The sequence below is a fragment of the Pipistrellus hanaki genome (assembly GCF_964339955.1).
Source record: "Pipistrellus hanaki genome assembly, chromosome: 14".
Lineage (NCBI taxonomy): Eukaryota > Metazoa > Chordata > Mammalia > Chiroptera > Vespertilionidae > Pipistrellus > Pipistrellus hanaki.
Window position 1 is genome coordinate 49,951,028 of NC_140516.1, and position 17,724 is coordinate 49,968,751.

The window sequence follows — 17,724 nt, forward strand, 5'->3', positions numbered from 1 at the left end:
ATGTGCAGAGGCAAGTAACCCACGTGTTTCTCTCACATCATGGTCTCTCTCCCAATCTCCTCCCGCCACTCTCCCTAAAAAATCAATGGAAAAAATATCCTCAGGTGAGGGTTGACAAAAACAAAAACACCATCATCACCACCACAAAAAAGAATATCCAAACCTGTACAGAATTTTTATAAAAATTTATTTGAGCCAAACAGAGGATAAACCCGGAAGCAAGATCTCCACAGACTGAGAACAACGTTTTCACGGAGTCTGCAGCTTCTTGCATTTGGCATTAAAGAAGGAACAGAAGAAAGATTACCTTCAGGTGGGGGTTTACAAGATCAAGGAGGATCCCTCTGGCATTGCAAAGGTTTCAGGAGATGCACAGAAACTGGGAAAGTTACTTAAAGCAAAAGAGTCTCAAGAGGGCCTGGCCAGCGTGGCTCAGTGGTTGAAGGTTGATCTATGAGCCAGGTCACAGTTTGGTTACAAGAGGTTACAGTTTGGCCAAAACCGGTTTGGCTCAGTGGATAGAGCATTGGCCTGTGGACTGAAAGGTCCCAGGTTCAATTCCGGTCAAGGCATGTACGTGTCATTCCAGAAAATGTCATTCCAGGTAACATCCTTTTCTTTTGTTTGGTAAAAGGGTTGAGAACTTCAGAATACAGTTGGCCCAGGCAAGAACATAAAGCTTCATGCACATTTGGTTAAAAAGAATGACTTTCACAGAAACCAAAGATCTTTTCCAAGTAAAACAAAAGCAGGTAACACACACCATCGCAGTGTCCGAAGGGCAAGCCAGCTTGGCCCAGAAACAAAGGTCCCGCGTCAAAGGGCCTGGCGGGGTCTGTGTGTTCTCTGACCTGCTCAGCACGGCCTCTGTCTCTGAGCTGTTGAGCAAGAATGGGGAGCAAGCAGCACTTCACTGTGGGCAAGGTTAGCCCTCGGGTGGAAGAAGGAGTCCTGCTGACCTCTGGGCGGCGGCTGTAGCTCACCCAGATGCAAAGGAGATGCCAGTTGTAAACCTAAAAACAGACGGCCTTTCCAAGTGTGTGGAAGTGGTCCTGTTGACTCACAGCCTCTCCAACACTCAATGCTAATAGATTCCTTGTTTTCCATCTGATGAGACTAAGATGGTATTTCATTGCAGCCCCAATTGGCATCGCCCTGATTATGAACGAAGTGCACAGTCATCTTATGTTTGTAACGTCTTCCATGCAGAGTCTGCTCCCGCTGAGTTCTTGTCCTGTGGGGTTTCTGTCGTCCAGTGCTTACGGGAATGCTCCATATCGGCTCATGGGCCTTTGTCAGTTGTATGTGTTGCAATGATTTATTTTTTAAAATATATTTTATTGATTTTTTTACAGAGAGGAAGAGAGAGAAATAGAGAGTTGGAAACATCAATCAGCTGCCTCCTGCACACCTCCCACTGGGGACGTGCCTGCAACCAAGGCTCATGCCCTTGACCAGAATCGAACCTGGGACCCTTCAGTCCGAAGCCGATGCTCTATCCAATGAGCCAAACCAGCTATGGCTGTTGCAATGATTTTATTCAACTCTTTGGGCCATCTTTTTGCAGTATTTGTACTATGTGTGTGGTTTTTTGTTTGTTTGTTTGTTTGTTTGTTTGTTTGTTTTTAATAAATAGATACTTTAAAATGATCAATCTTTTAGCCCTGGCCAGTGTGGCTCAGTTGGTTGAGCATCATCCATTACACAGAGAGGTCACCAGTTCAATTCCCAGTCAGGGCACATGCCTGGGTTGTGGGATCTCCAGTAGGGGGTGATGCAAGAGGCAGCTGATTGAAGTTCCTCCAGGGAAAGCTCTCTCTCCCCCTCTCCCTTCCTCCAGCTCTTTTGGGAAGGTCATCCTTGGCCACAGTCCATTAGTGGAAACCACAGCTGCCCCTTCAGCGTGGCCCACTCTCGGCCTTCCCTCAGGGAGGTGAGACTCCCATGAGGCAGGAGTATGGAGCAGGCTCCCTGCTGGGCCCGGCTTCTCTTAAAGAACCTGACCCACTTAGAGCCCAGCCCACACTGCTGGCTCTCCTCCTGCTGATCTTTGGCTCAGATAGGCCACAAATGAGCAGCTGTGCGGAGGTGCTGGGGGTTCTGCCATTTCAAACGGAAGTAAAAGGCATAGCAAAGCGATTCTGGGTTTTTTTTCCACAATAAAATAGGTCAAGGCAAATTTGTCTTTTCAGAAACATCTAGAAGAAAATGAGGGACTACTGTCCAAAAGGCAAGACCGGAATGGAATGGCATACCCCGGGTCACCTCCTGCCTAAACAGAAGACTTGCATGTTTTCAGGAGAAGACGCAGGGAATTCTTACTCTGGCGGCAAGTGGGGTGCAGTGTGAACCGTCTTCCCAAGGTTGGTGACTCCTTCATTGGCTGATCTTTAAGCACAGCCTGTCCCTTTGGGGTGAAGGCTGAGGTGCTGGGAGCAGGGACTCCCACCCACAGGTAAACAGGGACCCCTGTGGGCACAGTCCCCGACTGAGCACAGCCAGCACCCTGAAGGGCACAGAGAAGGGCCAGGGCTCCTGCCCCCGCCACCGGAGCGGGTGGGGGTGGGGGTGGGGGAGGGGGGGGATAACCGTGTGAGCTCACTGACCACTGGTTTGCCAAGGGTCTCTCCCCCGAATGTATCTCAGACAACCAGTCCCTGCAGGAAAGATGGGATTTTATCTTAAATAGACTATTGCTTAGCTCACTTCTAGATTTACATGAAAATTGAGCAGACCACACAGAAAGTACATCTGGGGCTCACACCCAGTTTCCCTTATCATTAGCACCTTATATCAGTATGATGTATCTGTTATCATTAATGAATGAATATTGAGGTATTATTATCAATCACATTGTACAAGTATTAAATGACAATAGGGAGTATTATGAAATACTTTATACCTATAGACTCAGAAACATACACGAAATGGACAAATTCCTTGAAAGGTACAACCTAATGAAGCTTATCCAAAAAGGAATAAGTTACATGAATAGTCTTTCTCCCCCCCCCTCATCACCATTTATTCCCACCACCTCCCAACCCCCCACCCCCAATCAATAAACTTATATCCACTAAAAATTGAAATTGTAGTTAAAAACATTCCTGCAAACAAAGCTCCAGGCCTAGGTGCCTTCACTGGTAAAATCTACCAAAACTTAAAGAAATAGATAAAACCGATTCCACACAAACTTTTTTTTTGGTAAAATTAAACAAGAAAGAATACTGCCCGACTCATTCTGTGAGGTCAGTGTTAACCTTGTTTTAAAAGCAGAGAAAGACATACGAGAAAACTTAATGCCAACATCTCTTATACATTTAGTTGCAAACTTTATTAACAAAATGTTCGAAGGGAACTCTCTAAACACAATAATTATGCCAAGTGAGCAAAAGCCAGCCGCTGCCCCAACACCCAGAAGAGTAGATGCTGTATAATTCCACTTCTATAAGCTCCCCAGATACAAAGTACTCTACAGCGACAGGAAGTTGAGCAGTGATTACGGTGGGGGTGGAGAGAGGCACACAAACGGACAGGAAAAGTCTTCGGGGAGTGATTGCTGTGACCACTGCCTGAATGTACGTGTGTCAGGACTCTTCGCCACTTACATACTGTAAATATATGAAGTTTATTGTATGCTAATTTAACCTCAAAGCTGTTAAAACTAAAACAAAAATGCAGCCTAAAACTCTTGGAATGGAACCGAAGCGACATTACAAGGAAAGGTTATGCATTTGCATGTATACGTTAAAAAGAAGAAATGCGGGAAATAAATATCACTACCAGAAAGCTACCATAAGTAGAAAGAAAAAGATTGTACAGATCAGAGCAGAAACAAGTGAAACTGAAATCAGATGATCAGTTTAAAGAAAGTAAAGGCACATGTTCCCTAGGCCCTTGAAGATGCTAGTGAAGTGGTTAGCCCCGAGCACCGCGGATCAAAAATAACAGAGCAGTCACAAGGTACCAATGTCGGCGCTGAAAAAGGCACATAGGCATGGGTGTTATAGACATCTATATTAAAAAGATAGTACCAAGATATTATCAACGAAATTTATGTCAACAAATTTAAAGTGCAGATAATATTGTCAATTCGTTGATAAAAAGAATATCACAAACGAGATCTAAGAAGAAATAGAAAGCACGAATAATTCAATTTTCTACAGTTTTAAAAATTAAGTCTGAAAAGGAAAATTCCCAAAAAAGAAAATTCTAGGCCCAGATGGCTTGTCTGTCAAACTCTTCCAAACATTTAAGGAAGACATAAAACCAGTGCTACACAAAATTTTGCAATTATTTCTTAAAAGAGGAAAATCTAAATTATCTTCATACCAAAAGAAATGAAACAGAAGCATTTACAAAAATGGAAAATTACACATCAGGCCCTCTTCCAAATATCGAACCAACGTATTGCCAAACTGATCCCTGAAATATATATATAACGAATAATAAATATATTATGACAGAGGTTAGTTTGCTTAACCCAAGGTTGGTTTAACATTTGCAAATCAATCAATGCAGCTTTCCCACAAAGGGGAGGAAATCAGGTGTAATCTTAACAGATGCACAAGCATTTGATTAAAGTCAGCAGTTCATGATTAAAACCAAAACCCTTAGAAAACTGGCAATACACAGACATCCCTTCGGCTGATAAATGGCATTTGCCAAAAACACATCCAATACTGTATTTAATGGTGAAAGGAAACCAGGACTGTCCTGAAGCCCGGAGAGGCACATGGTCGAAGGGAACACCCAAAAGTGCTCCCATATTCGATACGGGTTGGAGGGGGCTGGCCCTTGAAATAAGGCTCAAAAAAAAAAAAAAAAAAAAAAAAAAAGAGAGAGAGAGAGAGAGAGAGAGAGAGAGAGAGAGAGAGAGGTTAAAGGTACCAAGGAAAGGAAAGGGTCTGACTTTATTCACAGACGACATGACTTCACAGGACACTTTGGATCCAATTAAGGAGAGTTTACAAGAAAAAAGAAAAAGCAGCCCCAGCCAGGCGGCTCAGCTGGTTGCAGTGTTGTCCCATATACCAAAAAGGTTGTGGGTTCGATTCCAGATTAGGGAACATAACTACTTTGCGGGTTCAATACCTGATTGGGCAAGTACCGAAGATGACGGATCAATGTTTCAAAATGCTCGCTCTCTCTCTCTCTCTCTCTCTCTCTCTCTCTCTCTTTCTCTCTCTCTCTCTCTCTCTCTCTTCCTTTCTCTCAAAAATCAATAAACAGCCGAAACCGGTTTGGCTCAGTGGATAGAGCGTCCGCCTGCGGACTCAAGGGTCCCAGGTTCGATTCCGGTCAAGGGCATGTACCTTGGTTGCAGGCATACCACTGGGGGTGTGCAAGAGGCAACTGGTCGATGTTTCTCTCTCATCGACGTTTCTAGCTCTCTATCTCTTTCCCTTCCTCTCTGTAAAAAAAATCAATAAAATATATTTAAGAGAGAGAGAGAGAGAGAGAGAGAGAGAGAGAGAGAGAGAGAAATATCCATGTGTGACACATTAATTGGTTGCCTCCCTCATACGCCTCTACCAGGCCCAGGGATCGAGCCTGCGACCCAGGTGCGAGGGTCAATGCTCTCACCGCTGAGCAACCAACCAGGCTCACCACATATGTTGTCAGAGAAACGGAACCATAACCATGGCTTTCCACAGGCACTTGTGCTTGTGCTGTGGATGCACGGGAACCTGCAGGTGTGTGTCTCCCTGAAGGGATGGGGGCGAGGGGGCAGGGGGAGGAAGATGGGGTGGGGGCGAGGGGGCAGGGGGAGGAAGACGGGGTTTCCCCCAGACTAGAGGCTTGAGGACAGGCCCAAAGGCTCCTGTCTGCTCTGGATTCAACCCGACCGTCCAGGGGACCGGCGAGCTGTGCTCTCCACACCGTCAGCGGCACATCCACCCCAGGTCTTCACAGCGTCACCTCCTCCAGGGGAAACGCAGCCTCGTCGTACTCCTCCTCCGGCGTAGGCTGCTCGTCCCGGAGGCTCGCTGTCCCGTCTGAAACAGGCACGCGAGGCCCCAGGTCACCGACCGCCCAGAAGCCACGTCTGACTCACCGCCAGGGGCCTGGCCGGGTGACTTCCCTCTTGTCTTGGCAGGAAAGCTTGGCGATGTCGCCAAAAACCCCTGTCAGCCCAGCCGGCGTGGCTCCGTGGCTGAGCATCGACCTCTGAACCAGGAGGTCACGGTTCGATTCCCGGCCAGGGCACATGCCTGGGTTGCAGGCTCAATCCCCAACGTGGGGCCTGCAGGAGGCAGCCGATCAATGATTGTCTCTCATCATGGATGCTTCTATCTCTCTCTCCCTCTCCCTTCCTCTCTGAAATCAATAAAAATATAATAAAACAAACAAACAAAAAACACTACACCACTTGACAGAGATCTCCAGGCACCTGGATCCTGGGGCGCCTCAATCATCCGGTCACAGCACGTGTCTGGTTCTGTCACTACCTTCCTCCAGGAAGCACAAGTACACGCCCTCCCCAAGGTCCCCACCCGCTGGACCCCCCACCCGGCTTCCGGAGCTGGGAGCGCAGACGCACCTGCCGTGGCCACCCTGCCCGCACCCGGTCCTCCTCACCCTGGGGCTGCTCCCCGACCTCCTCGTACACCCCCGCGAGAGGCGGCTCCCCGATGACATCATAGGTGGGCTCTCCGGGAGACGCCTCCGAACTTCCCAGGCCTGAGGAAGAGGGGGGCAGGGTGAGGCGCAGACCCCGGTGTGGACCATCCCTGGGCTGGGGGAGCGGGGTGCGCAGGCCTCTCACGGGGGGGACCCCTCGGGCAGCAGACAGGCAGGATGCTTTGGGCAGGGCCTGGGAGGTAGAGTGATGGGACCAGGCCCGCAGTGCCCGCCCGCCCCCGGCCCCCAGCCCGCTCTCAGCTGAGCCTGATGCTGCTGCCCAGGGAGCCGCCAGGTGGTTTCTAGGACCGTGGTCAGCAAACTGCGGCTCTTTGGCCCCTTCCACAAAACACCACGGCCTGGGCGAGTCTATTTTGAAGAAGTGGAGTTAGAAGAAGTTTAAAAATGTGGCTCTCGCCGAGACCGGTTTAGCTCAGTGGACAGAGCGTCAGCCTACGGACTGAAGGGTTCCAGGTTCGATTCCGGTCAGGGGCATGTACCTTGGTTGTGGGCACATTCCCAGTAAGGGGTGTGCAGGAGGCAGCTGATCAATGATTCTCTCTCATCGATGTTTCTAACTCTCTGTCCCTCTCTCTTCCTCTCTGTAAAAAAATCAGTAAAATATATATTTTTAAAAATGTGGCTCTCCAAAGAAATGTCAATCGTTGTGCTGTTGGTATTTGGCTCTGTTGACTGATGAGTTTGCCAACCACTGGCCTAAGGTCAGCACCAAATCCCAGGGGCCTGAGGCGGACTTATTTCTAAGTCTCTGTTTGGCCAAGAAAGGCCACTCACTTGAAGTGAAACCCACGTGAGGGACCCCAACACCGGTTTTAAGTTTCCACCGGTTCCTGCCGCGCTGGCCATGGGGCCCGGTTCTGCCGTGCTGCCATGGGCCCGGCGGGCGCACACACCTCTCTGCTTGGCCTGTGTGCTTCGCAGCAGGCCCAGGAGGCCCAGGAGGCTCAGGAAGAGGAGGCCGAGGAGGGCGCCCAGGACGGCGCTGACCGCCCGGAGCGCCGGGCAGGGCTCCGGGTTCGGCCGGGGAGCAGGGTCCGGCTCTGCGGAAGAGAGAGCACAAGGGGCTCCTGGGGGCTGAGGGGGAGAAGGCAGCCCCCCAGGGCTACACCCTCCCCTCGGGGGCCTCCATCGGCCTCTGAATTGCTGAGGGGCATCTGCTGGGCAGAGCACCCTGACTGCCTGGCTGTGTGGTGAGGGCTGGAGGTTTCCGCTTTCCTGGGGCAGCCCCCTCCCCGTCTGGTCAAACAGGCTCCAGAGCGGCCACCCCCGGTGACAAGGCCCAGGGCGCTGGCTCCTCCTGCCAGTGAGACACCACACTGCGGGCCGCGGTGGTCACCTTGTTCTCTGCAAACAGGATGAGGCCACCGCCCTGCACTGGACACCAGGGGACCCCACGCCCCAGGAGGAGACATGAATTGGGGGTAGGAAACAAGAGATGCCCCCCCCCCCAATGTCAGCGGAAACCACCACCATTCAGCTTATAAAACGTCCGGCCCCCGGCCACTCACGGGAGCAGCGCACGCCCGCGTCCTCCTTGTGCCCGCAGTCCGTGTGCCCCCACGGCTCCGCGGGGCAGCCCCCCAGCGCCGCCTCGCTGCCCCGGCACCCCACCTTGTCCAGCCACACGGGCCCCGAGCCCGGGCCGAAGGCGGCGCCCGCCGGGGCGCTGAGGGCCCCGCCGCAGCCCAGCTGGCGGCACACCCACCTCCGCGTCCGCCAGGTCCCAGGCGTCGTCGCACACGGTGCCCCAGGCGCCCGCGTGCCACAGCTCCACGCGGCCCGCACAGCCGTCCTGGCCGCCGCGCACCCGCACCGAGCCCTCCTCTGCAAAAGGGGGCGCTGCGGGGTCACTGCGGGGTCACTGCGGGGTCACTGCGGGGCGGGGTCACTGCGGGGTGGGGGTCACTGCGGGGGTCACTGCGGGGCGGGGTCACTGAGGGGCGGGGTCACTGAGGGGCGGGGTCACTGCAGGGCGGGGTCACTGCAGGGCGGGATCACTGCAGGGGGAGGTCACTGCGGGGCGGGGTCATTGCGGGGGGAGGTCACTGCGGGGCGGGGGTCACTGCAGGGGGAGGTCACTGCGGGGGGGTCACTGCGGGGGGGTCACTGCGGGGTCACTGCGGGCCGGGGTCACTGCGGGGCAGGGCGGGGTGGGCAGGGGGGCAGGGGAGTGATACCTGGGCAGCTGCGGGAGGCGGAGCAGTTGAGGGGCTCCCCGGGGTCCGGAGGGGTTCCTCCCGCCTTCTCTGTAGGGGAAGTATTTGCAAGGCTGGCGGCTTCAAATCCTGGGAAAGCCCTTTCCCTTTTCTCTCCGGCCCCAGGGATGTCTGCTTCCAATGAGGAGGGCTGCACCCTTAGCCCAGGGCCCGCACACAGGGGGAGGGGCTCCTCCATGGGGCGCCTGCGCAGCCAGGGTGCTGCTCCCACCCGGGGGAGTCAGGAGGTCAGACCCTCAGGGCAAGGCCCTCCCCTGGACTAGCAGGCCCAGGTCTCCACGGCAGAGTGACAGTGGCCGTGTCATCCCTTAGGCCAGTGGTCGGCAAACTTCAGTCCACAGAGCCAACTATCAACAGGACGATTGAAATTTCCTTTGAGAGCCAACTTTTTAAACTTAAACTATATAGGTAGGTACGTTGTCATTAACTTCATCAGGGTACTCCTAAGCTGGCCTTTGCTAAAAACTCCAGGGACCAAAGAGCCGCAGTTTGCCGACCAGGGCCTTAGCCCAGAGGGCCTGAGCCATGACGGCGGGGACTCCCTGTCAGGCCAGATCTGGGCCCCATCCACACACACACACACACACACACACACACACACACACACACCCGGCCCCTCACCTGCGCACTCCACCCAGGCCTCCTCCTGGCGCGGGCAGGAGTGCGGGTCCCAGGGCGCGGACGGGCACTGCCAGGGCGCCAGGTCGTGCCGGTGGCGGCACTGGACGGAGGCCACCCAGAGCGGCCCCGCGGCGCCCGGCGCCCGCCCCGCCGCCCGCAGGCGGCCCGGGGCCCCGCAGCCCAGCTGCCCGCACAGCACGGCCAGCGCGGCGGCGCCCAGCGGCCCGCACACGCCGCCCCACGTGCCGTTGTGCAGCACCTCCAGGCGCCCGGCGCACGGCCCGCCGCCCCGCAGCCGCAGCCCGGTGAGCCCTGCGGGGAGAGGCCCGTGAGGCCGGCCGGGCCCCCTGCCCCTGCCCCCTCCCCCGGGAGGACCCCCCAGCGGGCAGACCGCCCTCCCCCTGCCCCTGCCCCCTCCCCCGGGAGGACCCCCCAGCGGGCAGACCGCCCTCCCCCCTCCCCCGGGAGGACCCCCCAGTGGGCAGACCGCCCTCCCCCTGCCCCTGCCCCCATCCCCCGGGAGGACCCCCCAGCGGGCAGACCGCCCTCCCCCCTCCCCCGGGAGGACCCCCCAGCGGGCAGACCACCCTGCCCCTGCCCCCTCCCCCCTCCCCCTGGAGGACCCCCCAGCGGGCAGACCGCCCTCCCCCCTCCCCCTGCCCCCTCCCCCCCGGGAGGACCCCCCAGCGGGCAGACCGCCCTCCCCCCCCTGCTCCCTCCCCCGGGAGGACCCCCCAGCGGGGCAGACCGCCCTCCCCCTCCCCCGGGAGGACCCCCCAGCGGGGCAGACCGCCCTCCCCCTCCCCCGGGAGGACCCCCCAGCGGGGCAGACCGCCCTCCCCCTCCCCCGGGAGGACCCCCCAGCGGGCAGACCGCCCTCCCCCCTCCCCCGGGCCGGTGGAGGGCACACCGACCTGCGCAGACGGCGCCGGCGTCCTCCTTGTGGCCGCAGTCGTGCCGGCCCCAGCCCCCCGACGGGCAGCGCCACAGCGCGGACTCGGTGCCCTCGCAGCCCAGCTCGTCCAGCCAGATGCGCCCGGACCCCGGCCCGAAGGCCGCCGCCCCCGGGGCGCCCAGGGCGCGGCCGCAGCCCAGCTGGCGGCACACCACGTGCGCGTCCCGCAGGTCCCAGCCGTCGTCGCACACGGTGCCCCACGCGCCCCCGCGGAGCAGCTCCACGCGCCCCGCGCAGCGGCCCGGGCCCGCGGCCAGGCGCACCCGGCGGCTCCCTGCGGAGACCCCCCCCCCCAAGTCATTGGCCCCTGGGGGACGGGGGGCGGGGAGAGGGGGTGTTGGGGGGAGGGATAGGGGGGTGGGGGGCGGTGGGAGGGGCGGGGGGGGTGTTGGGTGTTGGGGGCGGGGGCGGGGGTAGAGGGGGTGTTGGGGGGAAGGGGGGGAGGTTGTTGGGGGGAGGGACAGGGTAGCGGGGGGCGGAGGGGGCCGTGGGAGGGGGCGAGGGGGTGTTGGGGGGCGGCCCGGTCCTCACTCACCCGCACAAACCACGCCCGCGTCCCGCGCGGCCCCCGGCGGCGCCAGCGGGGCGGCGGACACGTCGCACTGGGCCAGGCGGGCCTCGGTGCCCGCGCAGCGCACGCGGCTCAGCCCCACGCGGACCCCGCGCCCCGGGGCCGGGGCATCGTAGGCCCGCTCCGCCGCCCCGCAGCCCAGCTGCCGGCACACCACGCCCGCGCCGCGCGCGTCCCACGCGTCGTCCAGGACGCGGCCCCACGCGCCGTCCAGCGCCACCTCCACGCGGCCGTCACAGCGGCTCTGGCCGTCCCGCAGCCGCAGCGCCTGGGCCAGGCCTGGCGGAGGGAGAGGGGGCTGGCGGGGCGGGCAGGGGCTCAGGGAGGCGCCAGGGCCTGGAGGAGGGAGAGGACCCCCCTGCCTCCCCAGCCCGTCCACCCCCACCCCCACCCCCTGCCCCCCCAGCCCGTCCGCCCCCGCCCCCTGTCCCCCAGCCTGTCCACTCCCAGCCCCTGCCCCCTGCCCCCCAGCCCGTCCGCCCCCACCCCCACCCCCTGCCCCCCCAGCCTGTCCACCCCCACCCCCACCCCCTGCCCCCCAGCCCGTCCACTCCCAGCCCCTGCCCCCAACCCGTCCGCCCCAGCCCCTGTGCCCGCGGCTCTTGCGGACCCACCTGAGCAGACCGCGGAGGCCGAGTGTCCGGGGGCGCAGGCCGGGGCGCCCAGCGTGCTCACCGGGCAGTGCCACAGGTAGGGCTCTGTCCCCGCACAGTGGAACCTGTCGGGCCAGAGGGGGGCGCCCCCGGGCCCAAAGTGACCGCCCGGGGGCACGGCCACAGCGCTGCCGCAGTGCAGCTGGTGGCAGAGGACGGTGGCGTCTTCGAGGTCCCAGTGGGCGGCACAGAGGGGCGCCCAGGCCCCCTGGACCTGGAGCTCCACGCGGCCCTCACAGCTGCCGCTGCCGTTGGCCAGCCGGAACCCTGGGGGGGGGGGGGGGTCAGCATTGCTCCGGGCCCTGCAGACCCTTCCTCACTGCAGGCTTTGTGAAGCCCAGCCGCCCCCACACCAGGGGAGGACAGCTGAGAGCCGAGTGACATCGCTGTCACTGGCAGAGAGCACCACCCCCACCCCCTGCCCCCAGCCCGTCCGCCCCACCCCCTGCCCCCAGCCCGTCCGCCCCACCCCCTGCCCCCACCCCGTCCGCCCCACCTCCTGCCCCCAGCCCGTCCGCCCCACCCCCTGCCCCCAGCCCGTCCGCCCCACCCCCTGCCCCCACCCCGTCCACCCCCACCCCCTGCCCCCAGCCCGTCCGCCCCACCCCCTGCCCCCAGCCCGTCCGCCCCACCCCCTGCCCCCAGCCCGTCTGCCCCCACCCCCTGCCCCCAGCCCGTCCGCCCCCACCCCCTGTCGGGGAGTGACATGGCTGTCACTGGCAGAGAGCACCACGATGACCCACAGCAGTTAGCAACAACAAACACTGCGTGGGAGAGAGTCTGATTTTTGAAGTAACGGTACTATCGTAAATTAGCAATGTCTCGTCCATGCAAAGTATCAAGAAACTATGACACATGCACATGGAAAAAACACACAGAAACTGTCCCCGAGGAAACCAAATCATTACACTTACTAGAGGAAGACCTTAAATAAGTGTCTTAAATATGCTCAAAGGACTAAAGAAAACCAGTTTAATGATATTTCATCACATAGGGAATTTCAGTTAAGGGATATCAATTATTTAAAAAGGAACCAGGCCGAAACCGGTTCGGCTCAGTGGTAGATCATCGGTGTGCGGACTGAAAAAAAGAACCAAAGAGAATTTATTGCGTTTAAAAAAAAAATTAATGGAGCCTGGCAGGTGTGGCTCAGTGGTTGAGCATCTACCCATGAACCAGGAGGTTACCATTGATTCTGGGTCAGGGCACATCCCCAGGTTGTAGGCCTGATCCCCAGTGTGGGGCGTGAAGGGGGCAGCCGATCGATGTTTCTCTCTCATCAATGTTCCTACCTCTCTATCCCTCTCCCTCCTCTCTAAAAATCAATAAAAACATATTTTTAAAAAACGAAACAAAGCATGAGCATCTCAGTTGATGCAGAAAAAGCATTTGACAAAATCCAACAGATGCTCATGATAAAGACACTCCATGGTCCTAACTGGTTTGGCTCAGTGGATAGAGCGTCGGCCTGCGGACTGAAAGGTCCCAGGTTCGATTCCGGTCAAGGGCATGTACCTTGGTTGTGGGCACATCCCCAGTTGGAGGTGTGCAAGAGGCAGCCGATCAATGTTTCTCTCTCATCGATGTTTCTAACTCTATCCCTCTCCTTTCCTGTCTGTAAAAATCAATAAACTATATTTAAAAAACAAAACAAAAAACAAAACACCACTCCATGAACCAGGAAAAAAAGGGAACATTCCTCAACACGATAAAGGGCACTTGTGAAAAACCCACAGCTCTTTACAGTCACATAAAAACTCACTGTCCCCTGAGCACCGGAGCCCGGCGTCCTGGCCGTGCCCACACCGGTGCCCGGGCGCCCGCGGACAGTGGAACAGCAGCGACTCGTTGCCCGCACAGCGGAAGGCCTCGGTCCACACGGGCCCCGAGCCCGGGCCAAAGTGCGCGCCCGGGGGCGTGGCCACGGCCAGGCCGCACTGCAGCTCCCGGCACACCACGTGGGCCGTGGCCTGGTCCAGGTCCTGGTCGCAGACGGTGCCCCAGGTCAGGCCGCGCCTCACCTCCAGGCGCCCAGCACAGGGGTGCTCGCCGCCCGCCAGCCGGGCCTCCGTGTGTCCTGGGGGCAGACGTTGGACGGAAACAGCCCCTCAGGGCAGAGCAGGAGCTTCCGCCTCCAGTCCCACAGGGAGGAAGGTCAGGAGGACCAGAGCCACCTGTCTTGGCCCAGCCCTGAGGGCACCGGGGTACCTGGGGCCTGCAGGCAGGGAGGACACTCCCATTCCTCAGCATCTCACTCCTATTCCGACAGCAAACATTCATTTCCCACCTCTGGGCTCCCCCAAAGCAGGGGTAAGGAGCACAGCCCCCACCCCCTGCACCCAAAGGGCCCACATCTGTCCTCCCCACTCCCCCCACCCCCACCCCCACCCCAGTCCCCAGTCTTGGGCTGTGTCTGGCCGGCACTTTAGTCACCGGTCAGTTTAAACCCCAGCGCTGGCTGCACCCAGCACCTCCCAGGGCAGGGATGCAGGCTGGTGGCAGGGGTGGCCATCCCCCACCCCTCACCCGCCTCTCTCGTCAGCGGATGTCCCCGTCAGTCCCCCGAGCACAGCTGTGGAAGGATGCCTGCCTCGCACAGCCGGGCGCCCTCACCGGCACACACGACCTGCGCGTCTGTCGGCAGGTTGCACTGGTCCTGGGCGTTCAGGTTGAACCTGCAGTTGAAGATGTTGGACTCTGTCCCCTGGCAGGTCACGATCTTGGGTCCTCTGCTCCCAGGGCCCCCGGAGAGGTGGGGCCTGGATGCCTGGAGCACTGGGCCGCACCCCAGGCTCCTGCAGAGGACACCCGCCTCCTCCAAGTGCAAACCACACGTCACAGGAAAGTTCTCGGTCAATCTGATCTCCAAGGTTCCTGCACAGGGGCTGCCTCCTCCGCTGAGCTCCACCTTCGCCAGCTTCCCACCTGCGGACAGCACAGGGGCCTGCCCGCTGCTCACCGGAGCCCCACCGGTCTGGGGTGTGCACCCCACTCTGCACACCGTGGCTCCCGGACAGAGGCGGAGCCCCGGGTTTGTCTGCAGAGACCCTCCTTTCCCGCCAGAATCCCTCAGGAGGGGAGGGGGGAGCCGCTGCCTCCCCTCCTGCTGCCCGAAGGCCCCCAACAGTGGGCGGCAGGACTGAGCTCCCAGCACCCCAGCTCCTGGGACGTTGGCGCCCCGGGAGCCCCGCCAGAGCAGGTGGGAGAGGGAGACAGACCCCCCCCCTTCCTCTCTGGCGGTCACCATTGGCGGGAGGAGGCAAATGAACCCCAAAAGGGCCGCCCTGGGGGTACAGCCTGCAGCTGGGAAGCTCAGGTGTTCCTCACCTGGGCCATCCCATCCGCCCTGCTCCTGCGGGGCCAGGACAAGGCCACGAGGGCCTGAGGGTCACGGTCCTGGGGTCCCGGGCTTCCCGCAGGGGCTGCCTCCGACAGGGCCCCTCCCCGGGGCCCCCTCCCCGGACCCCCTCCCCGGACCCCCTCCCCGGACCCCCTCCCCGGACCCCCTCCCCGGGGCCCTCTCCCTGGGCCCCCTCCCCGGGGCCCCTCCCCTGACCCCCTCCCTGGGCCCCCCTCCCCGGGGCCCCTACCTTTGCAGTGGACGGCGCCGATGCACTCGCACGCGCAGCCCCCCAGCGGCTCCCAGGACCCCGGGGCGCAGTCCCAGAGCGAGGCCTCCGAGCCCCGGCACCGCACGCCCCGCAGCAAGGAGGGCTGCCGCTCCTGGGGCCACACCACGTACGTGGGCGCCACGTGGACGTCGTTGCAGTCCAGCTGCCTGCAGACGACCGCCGCCTCCTGCAGGCCCCAGTGGTCCCCGCACACCGGGCCCTCCCGGCCGCCCAGCCGGACCCGCACCAGCCCCTCGCAGCGGTTCCCGCCTCTCAGCAGGGCCACCGACTCCCCCGCCGCCGCCGCCAGGCCTGGGACAGAGCACAGGGAGGGCGCGGTCACGCGTGGCACGGCTCCAGAAGGTTTTGTCCGGAATTTTCACCGTCCATCCTAACCTGTGCCCTTCACTTCCATGTCCTCGTTTCCTCACACTCCATGTAGATGACATGTATGACAGAACATGGTAACAAAAAGGAATAATGTCCGAGGCCCCCTTCCGGTGGCCGTTCCCACACGGGAGGGTCATGGTCGCTCGCCTGCAAAGGGCTGAGGCCGCCCCCCCCCCCAGGCCCTGGCTGAGCTCCCGGGATGCACACACACCATTCGACAGCGGCCCCTCCCAGGAAGGATGCCTGCCCTCGCAGGCCGGGCGTCTTCCCAGCCCCAGCCCTCAGGACAGCAGCACTCACCCGCGGGGAGGGTCCAGCAGGCCAGGAGGAGGGGCCACAGCCTCCGAGGGGACAAGGCCATCCCTGGTCACCGCCGGTGCTGCGCCAGCCCAGGTGCAGGCGGCGGACTCCTGCTCAGCGCGGAGCCCTCCTGAGAAGGAAGGGGGGCGCCCCGCCCGCCTCCCCGCCTCCCCGCCTATCAGTGGCCTCATCTGTCACACGGAGCACAGGCTCGCCCCAGGCCTGGGCCCGGGCAGCCCCGCAGCACTGGCGAGGCCGGGGCTGGGCCTCCTGCAGGGCCAGGGGGGAGCAGCCCCCTCGGAGCCGGGAGCGGGCTCCCTGGGAGACGCACCGTCCGCCGTCGCACCCGAAGGCGTGTGTGGGTGAGCGCGGATCCTTCCGATGTGTCATGAGGGACCCAGCCCTTGGACCAAAACCATTACCAACGGGCATGACCCGTGAGCGGCCATAGGGAAGGAGGGAGACACATCTCTGTGCGGAGAAAGTCCTGGAACAGGAGCCTCGTGCCCCGTCCGAGAGGGACAAGCACTCGATGGAAAACACTCGTAGGAAGCCGTTTAGCATGACGGTGTGGACAAGGGCGTATGTTACGGCGCATGTTTTCAGCGGGAAACACACAGGAAGCACAGAATGCGTTGCGGTAGCTCATGCGTGTATCTGTGCCTCTGATCAAAGAAACGTTCTCAATGGATATAAACCAAGGAGAGTTGGTGTATTCATTTCGGAGAGAATCATGGCTTTCATTTTCTTTTTAACACAGAATCCAGTCTTGTATCAGGGGTGTAGTTCTTCATCTGCAACTCAGACCTTTATTGGAGTCTAAATACCCAGGCTAGTCCAGACCACCATTTCATCGTCCCCAGGCCCTGCCCTTGACCCAAACCTCCCACCTGGGCCCATAGCGCCCCCTAGTGACCACACCTCCCTCCAAGCACCCAGCCCTACATCCGGGGCCCAGACCATCATGGCGGGGCTGAGAATGCCAACCCAGGGCCCAGGCCACAAGCAGGGAACATAGTGGTGTATCAGGGGACTGGATCTTCATACGGAACCCAGACCAATATTCCATAACCCAATATCCAGTTATGTACCAGACCGCCCACCAGAGCCCAGACCTCCCTCCCTGGCCAAAACTGACCTCCCAGGACCCAGACCTCCATCAGGGGCTAAGGCTTCCATCCGGGTCCCAGACCAACATAGCGGGGTCGAGAAGATTATCCCAAGGCCATTGTTTATTTTATTGTGTGTATGTGTGTGTGTGTGGTTTTCATTTTCTTTCTTGGTTCCATGAGGTTTAAAATGTATAATAATGTGTATTATTTTCTAATCAGAATATCATCAGTGAACGTTACTTTCTAAAAGATTTGCCAGAGAAGCAGTTTAAGAGAGGGTAGCTCTTCCCCTTCCCCAGCGGGAGGAGGACCCCTTGTCAGCAGGACCCTCTGTGCTGAGGCCCCTCCCCCAAGCAGCCTGGCCATGCACTGAGCCCAGCTCCCAGCTGGGACCTCAGGAACACCCAGCATGCACTGTGAGCCAGGCTGGCCACCTCCTGAGGCCAGAGGGAGGCTCCTGTGTGTGCACAGGTGTGCCAGGTGAGCTCAAACATCCAGAACACACCTTCTGGTCCCCTGAGGCTCTGCCAGGAGCTGTCCCTGCCACAGTCCCAGGACCTGGCTATGAGCCTTCCTCACCCACTTCACCCCAGAGGCCCCGTCCCACCTCCGGGGACATCACCCCATCTCCCTCACCCGGCTTCCTGTCCGGA

At 59.7% G+C, this 17,724-nt stretch overlaps 1 protein-coding gene across 1 annotated transcript; it reads right to left on the minus strand.

Moving 5' to 3' along the window:
• Nucleotides 1–3,995: 3,995 nt before the first annotated feature.
• LOC311632689 (scavenger receptor cysteine-rich domain-containing protein SCART1-like) lies at nt 3,996–15,684 on the minus strand (the record flags this gene model as incomplete). The annotated part of the gene is given in 14 exon segments (XM_084904393.1): nt 3,996–5,996; nt 6,580–6,681; nt 7,536–7,682; nt 8,151–8,343; nt 8,345–8,466; nt 8,820–8,888; nt 9,480–9,791; nt 10,394–10,708; nt 10,970–11,284; nt 11,620–11,925; nt 13,421–13,735; nt 14,272–14,583; nt 15,249–15,581; nt 15,666–15,684. Coding segments are annotated over 14 exon segments (2,949 nt in total). The 3' UTR covers nt 3,996–5,907.
• Between the last annotated feature and the right edge of the window lie 2,040 nt (nt 15,685–17,724).